At 43.2% G+C, this 11,177-nt stretch overlaps 1 protein-coding gene across 1 annotated transcript; it reads left to right on the forward strand.

Annotated features, from left to right (window-relative positions):
* Positions 1-208: 208 nt before the first annotated feature.
* Positions 209-1,141, forward strand: LOC137544527 (olfactory receptor 6N1-like). The gene has a single exon (XM_068265612.1). It carries the CDS (start codon positions 209-211, stop codon positions 1,139-1,141), a length of 933 nt encoding a protein of 310 aa, XP_068121713.1.
* Positions 1,142-11,177: the final 10,036 nt, after the last annotated feature.

Consider the following 11,177-nt stretch of genomic DNA (forward strand, 5'->3'; position numbering starts at 1 on the left):
GGATATATTCATCTACATCCTGTAGCAGTCAGTCTACTTTACACCAATAAGTAACCTCAACTCCTTTCTATAAATGAGCTGTTTCTATAATTGTACATGGTCATTAAAGACTCTGGAAACTGTTCTATGTAATTATAGGCTTTCAGCCTATGTTTCTTACTACAGGAACTGCAGTCAAATTAGCCTTTTGAATATTCTTGTCCGAGCAATGCTTCACAACCAGTCTGTTAGTGAATTTGTCATTATAGGATTTGATTATTTTACTCCATATCTTGAGTTGTTTTTCCCACTGTTTCTCTGCCTTTTTATTTTTATCACTGTCGGCAATGGCATTGTCATGCTTGTCATCCTTGTTAACTCGCGTCTCCATAAGCCCATGTATCTCTTCATCTGTGCATTGTCCGTGGCAGAGATAGGCATCGTCACAACTGTCTACCCAACAATGTTGGCCCTTTTCCTAGGAGGGAAAACAAGTATATCGTTTGGCTTCTGCCTACTGCAAATGTATGCGTTTGATATGTTCTTGGTTACAGAAAATTTCCATTTGGCTGTGATGGCCTTTGATCGTTATGTAGCTATATGCTTGGCTCTTAGATATCACATGATAATGACCTTAAAGACATCCAGAACACTGATATTTTCATGCTGGCTGGTTGGGTTCTTGAGTCCATTAGCCATGATCCTCCTGGTTGCCCAGCTACCTTTTTGTGGACCAAATGAAGTTGAGCACATTTTCTGTGACGCTGCCCCACTCCTAACATTAGCGTGCACCAGCACTAATCTCGATGTCACAATGGACCTCACCGTGAGTTCTGTCACCATCATCTTGAACTCTATCTTCATTGTCTTTATCTACACAAATATTTTATTTGTGATCCTGAAGATGAGAACATCAGAGGAAAGGAACAAAGCGTTCTCCACTTGTACGTCTCACCTAGTCATGGCTTGTGTTTTCTATGGAAGTGCAGCCTTCATGTACATACAACTTCAGCAAAGCTACTCATCGGAGTATGACTTGGCCGCGGCCATCCACCATTCTGTGCTGACTCCACTACTCAGTCCTCTGGTCTACAGCTTTAGAAACAAGGAAATTAGCAATTGTCTATGGAGACACATCTGGTCCAAAAGGAACTTTTATTAGGGATTTAAACATTGCTCATATTAAAAAATAATAAATCACAAAGACTTTTATAATCTGGTGAATAAAATCTATATATTTTTTATTTTATTCTTCCCTACCTTGACAATTCCCTTGACCTGTCTTTGACTATACTTTTTTCAGGGACACCATCTCAAAAGGAAGTCCATACCAACGCTTCCAGCTGCTACACCACTCCATAGGCTTCCAGTCAGGAAGGGAGGATACCGAAAAATCTCTAGTTCATGATGGGTTCAAAAATAGACTTACAGCAGTAACACCAAAAGAAAACCATGAATGGCCAAAAACCTGGTTGTTCATTTCCATATAAGGTATTGTGGGGTGTCAAGCTACAATATTAGGGATATTCAGGTCGCCATGCCTGCCCCTAAAGCAGAAAGCATTTGTTCACATGACATCGGCACTGCTCACTTCTACAGCCACCTTCCATACTGGTTGTCCGCTCTCCCTTCTCCCCGTTAAAAGACATCCGAGGTGAGAATAAACTGATGAGAAAAACAATTGTATTTATCTTCCTTCTACTAAAAATGAGTTTTTTAGACACCCCACAGTTTTATTTTATATTTAAATCTAGTTTTTACTGTTTCATTATCTCTACTCAATGACACCTTCACTGAAGTATGCCAGAGCTCAATTCTATGAATTATTTACCCTTTGTATCCCTTTCCTGCTCTCAGAAGCCATTTACTGACAGGAAAGTATTTTATGGCTGTAATTACTTATTATCACTGAGGGTTGTGCTACAGTCTGACTCAGTCCCAACTCAGGCAGGAACTGCCACTTACATACCAGATGTTTAACTCTTCCAGGCAGAAAAAGAAAAAAAGGAACACAGCCTAGTTATTTGTGTGCTAGGCACTGTACATACACATGTCTATCTCATCATGTCACATGTCACCTCGGGTGTCCTTTAAGACGTTCAGGTCAGCGCGGCCGTTGCTGACAGACCTGCAGATCACTACAGTTCCTGCGAGCAGAGCTGTGCACAGTAAGTAATCACTGACTTAAGACATCACTGGGGGCTACCTATACTGGGGGGAGGGACATCTTTGGCTACATTACACTGGGGGCTACCTATACTGGGAGAGGGACATCTTTGGCTACATTACACTGGGGGCTACCTATACTGGGGGAGGGACATCTTTGGCTACATTACACTGGGGGCTACCTATACTGGGAGAGGGACATCTTTGGCTACATTACACTGGGGGCTACCTATACTGGGAGAGGGACATCTTTGGTTACATTATACTGGGGGCTACCTATACTGGGAGAGGGACATCTTTGGTTACATTATACTGGGGGCTACCTATACTGGGGGAGGGACATCTTTGGCTACATTACACTGGGGGCTACCTATACTGGGGGAGGGACATCTTTGGTTACATTACACTGGGGGCTACCTATACTGGGAGAGGGACATCTTTGGCTACATTACACTGGGGGCTACCTATACTGGGGGAGGGACATCTTTGGTTACATTACACTGGGGGCTACCTATACTGGGAGAGGGACATCTTTGGTTACATTATACTGGGGGCTACCTATACTGGGAGTAGGACATCTTTGGCTACATTACACTGGGGGCTACCTATACTGGGGGAGGGACATCTTTGGTTACATTATACTGGGGGCTACCTATACTGGGGGAGGGACATCTTTGGCTACATTACACTGGGGGCTACCTATACTGGGGGAGGGACATCTTTGGTTACATTATACTGGGGGCTACCTATACTGGGAGAGGGACATCTTTGGTTACATTATACTGGGGGCTACCTATACTGGGGGAGGGACATCTTTGGCTACATTATACTGGGGGCTACCTATACTGGGGGAGGGACATCTTTGGCTACATTATACTGGGGGCTACCTATACTGGGAGAGGGACATCTTTGGCTACATTACACTGGGGGCTACCTATACTGGGGGAGGGACATCTTTGGTTACATTATACTGGGGGCTACCTATACTGGGGGAGGGACATCTTTGGCTGCATTATACTGGGGGCTACCTATACTGGGGGAGGGACATCTTTGGCTACATTATACTGGGGGCTACCTATACTGGGGGAGGGACATCTTTGGTTACATTATACTGGGGGCTACCTATACTGGGGGAGGGACATCTTTGGCTACATTATACTGGGGGCTACCTATACTGGGGGAGGGACATCTTTGGCTACATTATACTGGGGGCTACCTATACTGGGAGAGGGACATCTTTGGCTACATTACACTGGGGGCTACCTATACTGGGGGAGGGACATCTTTGGCTACATTACACTGGGGGCTACCTATACTGGGGGAGGGACATCTTTGGCTACATTATACTGGGGGCTACCTAACCTGGGGGAGGGACATCTTTGGTTACATTATACTGGGGGCTACCTATACTGGGAGAGGGACATCTTTGGCTACATTACACTGGGGGCTACCTATACTGGGGGAGGGACATCTTTGGTTACATTATACTGGGGGCTACCTATACTGGGGGAGGGACATCTTTGGCTACATTATACTGGGGGCTACCTATACTGGGGGAGGGACATCTTTGGTTACATTATACTGGGGGCTACCTATACTGGGAGAGGGACATCTTTGGCTACATTACACTGGGGGCTACCTATACTGGGGGAGGGACATCTTTGGTTACATTATACTGGGGGCTACCTATACTGGGGGAGGGACATCTTTGGTTACATTATACTGGGGGCTACCTATACTGGGGGAGGGACATCTTTGGCTACATTACACTGGGGGCTACCTATACTGGGAGAGGGACATCTTTGGTTACATTATACTGGGGGCTACCTATACTGGGAGAGGGACATCTTTGGTTACATTACACTGGGGGCTACCTATACTGGGGGAGGGACATCTTTGGTTACATTACACTGGGGGCTACCTATACTGGGGGAGGGACATCTTTGGTTACATTATACTAGGGGCTACCTATACTGGGAGAGGGACATATATGGCTACATTATACGGGGGGCTACCTATACTGGGAGAGGGACATCTTTGGTTACATTATACTGGGGGCTACCTATACTGGGGGAGGGACATCTTTGGTTACATTACACTGGGGGCTACCTATACTGGGAGAGGGACATCTTTGGTTACATTATACTGGGGGCTACCTATACTGGGAGAGGGACATCTTTGGTTACATTACACTGGGGGCTACCTATACTGGGGGAGGGACATCTTTGGTTACATTACACGGGGGGCTACCTATACTGGGGGAGGGACATCTTTGGTTACATTACACTGGGGGCTACCTATACTGGGGGAGGGACATCTTTGGTTACATTATACTAGGGGCTACCTATACTGGGAGAGGGACATATATGGCTACATTATACGGGGGGCTACCTATACTGGGAGAGGGACATCTTTGGTTACATTATACTGGGGGCTACCTATACTGGGGGAGGGACATCTTTGGTTACATTACACTGGGGGCTACCTATACTGGGAGAGGGACATCTTTGGTTACATTATACTGGGGGCTACCTATACTGGGAGAGGGACATCTTTGGTTACATTACACTGGGGGCTACCTATACTGGGGGAGGGACATCTTTGGTTACATTATACTGGGGGCTACCTATACTGGGAGAGGGACATCTTTGGTTACATTATACTGGGGGCTACCTATACTGGGAGAGGGACATCTTTGGCTACATTACACTGGGGGCTACCTATACTGGGGGAGGGACATCTTTGGTTACATTATACTGGGGGCTACCTATTTTGGGGGAGGGGCAACGTTGGCTATAATTACGGGGGTGACTAGATAATCTTGCCTGTAGGTCTGTAACTACTAAATTATTTTATCTTAAGAAATGTGAGTATTTTAATGAAAAAAATATCTCCAGGGAGAAAAAGTAAGTTGGATGGGGCCCCATGGCAACAATCTTAAAGTGGTCTGAAACTCAGAAATATATTCTTTGCTCTAAAAGATTACTTACAGCGTTACACCTAATACCATGCAAAAAAAAAGGCAATTGTAGCAGAACTGCATTCAAACAATTATGCTGAGAACATACAATACAGTTTCCCGGCCGCCCGATCAGCAGGAATCTGGCAATTATTTCCGACATGCCAAAGAAAGGAATAGATTTTGCAAAGTTATCATTAGAAAATTCATCCTTTTATCGATCAGGAGCAGTTTGGCTACAACTTCTTGTCCGATCACTCGTCGATCTGACGGGAAATTGCATCATGTGTACCCAGCATTAAACACAGCACTTCGTCAAAGGAAAGCTCCTTCAGCTTCTGAGCCACATCCGAAGAGGTGATAACATTATCTTTTGTTTACATTCCTCTGTTGCTACAAATACTTTACAGCCAGCCACGTGCTGAAACAGAACTGCTAGGAGCTGAAAAGCAGAGACAGATGAGAAATAATCACTAGATAGCTGCTGTAATTATATATTAAAATCTATAGATAAAATGCAATGGCAGCTTTCAGAGCAGATAAACTGTACTTTGGGAACTTGTAATTTGTAAATGGACAATATTACGTGTGCACAAAAGCAAATATAACTGTCTGGGTAATAAGTAGGAAAAACATTTTATTAAATATTATGTCAGAGGTTTTTTTTTCCTCTTTAATATTAGTATAATATACAGTGAAGTCTTTGGACTTGCAGAGTATTAAACACAATGACGATGGGACACTTCAAATTACTATTTTTAGGAAATCTATGGCTGTAAATACCCTATTACATCATAGCACTCATCACACTGTACCGATGAGCGATACTTCTACAGGACTATTTCTCACGAAGGAACTGTTCATGTTTACACATCTCTGAAATGAAGACTTGATAGCTGGCTCAGGCATTTTTTCTGCATATGTAAACTATGTTAGCAGGGCACGGAATTCCCCCAGGAAATAGCTTTTAAAGTAAAAGAAAAAAGTGAATCTACCGAGGTAAGGTTCACCCCTATTTACAACAGATATTGGTCCTAACTTTATGCGATTTCGGGCAAACATTGAGGCATTCTTCAGAATGATCCTATTCTCAAACAATATATTGCTGCCAGAACCATTCTCATAGCCCGAAACATGGGCCTACAATTAGGAATTGGCTATATCACACTGAAATTATCTCTAAATATTTTTTATTCCAAAAATTAGGCTTTCTTTGGGTGGTATGTTTTGATAAGAATTATTTTATTTTAGATGCATTTTAAAGGGATTAACAAGAAAAAAAAATTAAAAACTTAATTATTTCTCACTTTACGGCCATTATAGTTTTAAAATAAAACATGCTGCTGTGGATACAACTTAAATATTTTATTTGCCCACTTGTCCCGGTCATTACTTTTGTGTTCCTAGTACAATGTACGGTGTTAATATTTTATCTGGAAATAAAGGTGTATTTTTTCTGTTTAGTGATTTTTAGTTCTATATCACTAATTACAAGCCTTTATTTTAAAATGAACAATAATATACTCTTCAGGACATACATATTAAAAAGTCCATAATGTAACTATTTATGTATTTTTTTAAATGGTGTCATTTTTTACAACTATGGGGCACTAGGGACGTAAAGGGTTAAAAATTAATAAATATACAGTGGTGTGAAAAACTATTTGCCCCCTTCCTGATTTCTTATTCTTTTGCATGTTTGTCACACTTAAATGTTTCTGCTCATCAAAAACCGTTAACTATTAGTCAAAGATAACAAAATTGAACACAAAATGCAGTTTTAAATGATGGTTTTTATTATTTAGTGAGAAAAATAAATCAAAACCTACATGGCACTGTGTGAAAAAGAAATTGCCCCCTGAACCTAATAACTGGTTGGGCCTCCCTTAGCAGCAATAACTGCAATCAAGCGTTTGCGATAACTTGCAACGAGTCTTTTACAGCGCTCTGGAGGAATTTTGGCCCACTCATCTTTGCAGAATTGTTGTAATTCAGCTTTATTTGAGGGTTTTCTAGCATGAACCGCCTTTTTAAGGTCATGCCACAACATCTCAATAGGATTCAGGTCAGGACTTTGACTAGGCCACTCCAAAGTCTTCATTTTGTTTTTCTTCAGCCATTCAGAGGTGGATTTGCTGGTGTGTTTTGGGTCATTGTCCTGCTGCAGCACCCAAGATCGCTTCAGCTTGAGTTGACGAACAGATGGCCGGACATTCTCCTTCAGGAGTTTTTGGTAGACAGTAGAATTCATGGTTCCATCTATCACAGCAAGCCTTCCAGGTCCTGAAGCAGCAAAACAACCCCAGACCATCACACTACCACCACCATATTTTACTGTTGGTATGATGTTGTTTTGCTGAAATGCTGTGTTACTTCTACGCCAGATGTAATGGGACACGCACCTTCCAAAAAGTTCAACTTTTGTCTCGTCGGTCCACAAGGTATTTTCCCAAAAGTCTTGCCAATCATTGAGATGTTTTTTTTTAGCAAAATTGAGCTGAGCCTTAATGTTCTTTTTGCTTAAAAGTGGTTTGCGCCTTGGATATCTGCCATGCAGGCCGTTTTTGCCCAGTCTCTTTCTTATGGTGGAGTCGTGAACACTGACCTTAATTGAGGCAAGTGAGGCCTGCAGTTCTTTAGATGTTGTCCTGGGGTCTTTTGTGGCCTCTCGGATGAGTTTTCTCTGCGCTCTTGAGGTAATTTTGGTCGTCCGGCCACTCCTGGGAAGGTTCATCACTGTTCCATGTTTTTGCCATTTGTGGATAATGGCTCTCACTGTGGTTCACTGGAGTCCCAAAGCTTTAGAAATGGCTTTATAACCTTTACCAGACTGATAGATCTCAATTATAGTACTTTTGTTCTCATTTGTTCCTGAATTTCTTTGGATCTTGGCATGATGTCTAGCTTTTGAGGTGCTTTTGGTCTACTTCTCTGTGTCAGATAGCTCCTATTTAAGTGATTTCTTGATTGAAACAGGTGTGGCAGTAATCAGGCCTGGGGGTGACTACAGAAATTGAACTCAGGTGTGATAAACCACAGTTAAGTTATTTTTTAACAAGGGGGGCAATCACTTTTTCACACAGGGCCATGTAGATTTGGAGGTTTTTTTCTCACTAAATAATAAAAACCATCATGTAACGATTGTGGAACTTTCTCCGTGAGCAGCACACAACGCGTGCGCTGATACGGCGGAAATCCTCCACAAGCGTATATTTGCAGGCATCCAGCAAAAGGTGCTACGCACCCGTAGAGGGAAATTCCTGTCGGCAGATGGCGCTGGGGAGTGCAGAGGAACCAATCCTCTGTACCTCCACAAATGCCAGACAGGAATTGTACGAAGCGCAGAACGCAATCGCAAGAGAAGTGATTGCGAATGAGAACGAGCAAAGGGACAGGTTGTATGTGTGTGCGCCAATCTAGTCGCCAACCCGCGACCGCGCACACACAACAGCAGATACGGAACAGAAACGCAACCGCAAGAAAGGCGATTGCCAGAAGTGACACAAGGCAGATCAGAACAGAATACGAGGATAGCAAAGGCATAGAAAATCATACAATGAGGAGATGCGGAAAATAACAAATGCTAGCTAACTGCAAACACCGCACTCATTCGCAACAGTGCACGTGGTTATGCGCGGTCTCCACGTGATAAGCACAATAGAGACAAGCACGCCTAACTAACCATCGACAGACAAACATGAAACAGAGGACGCGAACGCTTGCTTAACGGTTACCTCACCGAGCCTCCAGCAAGCGTCTGTAGCAGACAAGACAGACACACGAAAACAGGGACAAGCGAGAGATAGGATCCACAGCACTAGCGAAAGTGACTAGCGCGATCCAGAGAGGCAGAACAGAAGGATCCACAGCACTAGCGCAAAGCGAGTGCGATCCAGGGACAGAGTAACAGAACAGAAGGGTCCACAGCACTAGCGCAGGATGCTAGTGCGATCCAGAGAGGCAGAACAGAAGGATCCACAGCACTAGCGGAAAGTGGCTAGCGCGATCCAAAGAGACAGAACAGAAGGATCCACAGCGCTAGCGAAAAGTGGCTAGCGCGATCCAAAGAGACAGAACAGAAGGATCCACAGCACTAGTGCAAGATGCTAGTGCGATCCCAGTGAGACAGATCAGAAGAGATAGCTGGTAGCAACCGCTGCACCAGCTATGCTCCAAGAACAGAGATCAGAACGACTTCCTGTCGACCACCACTGGGACAGGACAATCGCAACAGACAAACAAAACAGATAAACAATCCTAACTGCACTAGGGAATCTGCCTAGCACAGTTTCCAGGAATTACTCTAAGCTGATCTTCAAACAAAGAGCATGGCTGACACTCTCCAGAGTGTTTCACAGGAAGGAATCCATATGAACAGCGAAGCATTGTGGGAAACACATAGATTACGGTAGCTAAGACAACTCCTGAGCCTTTCTTGTAGTTGAAGAGATGAGTGAAATGGCTGGCTTCAGCCTGTAATGTTAGTTGACCTGGGTTTGATTCCCGGCCAGTGGTGGTATAGTGGTGAGCATAGCTGCCTTCCAAGCAGTTGACCTGGGTTTGATTCCTGGCCAATGTATGTGAGCTTGCTTTTGTCAGCTTACAAATCCCTGGAAGACAAAATCAGAGAGAGAGAGAGAGAGAGAGAGAGAGAGGAAGGGGGGAGGAGGAGGAAGGAGGGATTACCCTCCCTGATTGATGTATACACGTATAGTAGTGTAGTCCTGCAATTTAGCATTGAATGTGATTTCTGCCCTTAAAACACTGCTTTGTGTGAAAACTAAAAAAAAATTTGGGACTTTTGACGTCTATCCCACTCAACCATGTCTACCTCCAGGTGGTAGATGCCTTGAAACATCTTTTCCATCAGTTTTCTGGCCAGCATAATTATTTCAAATTTTTCAAGTTCACCTCTCCATTGAAGTCTATGGCGGTTCGCGAACGTTTGTGGAGGTTCGCAAACCTAAAATCGGAGGTTCGGGCCATCTCTTACAGTGATATGACTATGTACTCTGTAATCTGCTGCAGAAGATGTCAGTGCTATATAAATACATAATAATAATATGGTAGTAGGACATTAGACTATGACTATGGCAGTATTAGATTGTGAGCTCCTCTGAGGACAGTCAGTGACATGACTACCGTTTATACTCTTTTGTAAGTAGAAAGGACCAAAAAATAGTTCATACAAAGTCTTTTAGGTACAAAATTATCAAAAATACTTTATTGACACAATTATATTGATACAAAGTTTCCAAAAAAGGCAGGCAACGACACGTTCGTTTCGGGCACTAGGCCCTTCGTCAGGCCCAATATACAAAGCGCTATCTACAAAAGAAACACATAAATAAATACATATTAGCAACATTAATATAATGTAAAATACAAGGTCCCAGCACCTCACAGAGGGATATTCCAGAAGACAGTGCATAGACATGGTGTCAACACCAAGGCTCATATAATGAGTCTTATCACCTGTCTTGGAAACAGAAAAAGTGACATAGAAGACCAGTTTAGAACTACAGTATGACGGGTCCTAAGGGAATTAAGTTCAGTTATAGATAAACCCCTTTATCTTATCTTTTGTGACTCTCTTTCAACTGGCAGAGTCCCAGTGGATTGGCGTACAGCCCACGTTTTCCCATTATTTAAGAAGGGCAAAAAATCAGATCCAGGAAATTATAGACCTGTAAGCTTAACATCAGTTGTGTGCAAACTATTTGAGGGGACACTAAGAGATACTATACATGACTTCATAGTAGAAAATAATCTTATTTCTCAGCATCCACATGGGTTTACTAAAGACAGGTCCTGTTTGACTAACATGCTCAGCTTTTATGAGGTAGTGAATGCTAATATGGATATTGGGAATGCTGTAGATGTGATATACTTGGACTTTGCAAAAGCCTTCGACACTGTTCCCCACAGAAGTCTGGTGCAAAAGTTGAGGATGCAAGGACTGGGGAAGAGTCTGTGTGCATGGATAGGGAACTGGCTAATGGACAGAAAACAAAGAGTTGTGGTCAATGGATCGTACTCAAAATGGGTGACTGTTAGCAGTGGGGTCCCACAG

Source organism: Hyperolius riggenbachi, chromosome 1 (genome assembly GCF_040937935.1).
Source record: "Hyperolius riggenbachi isolate aHypRig1 chromosome 1, aHypRig1.pri, whole genome shotgun sequence".
NCBI lineage: Eukaryota > Metazoa > Chordata > Amphibia > Anura > Hyperoliidae > Hyperolius > Hyperolius riggenbachi.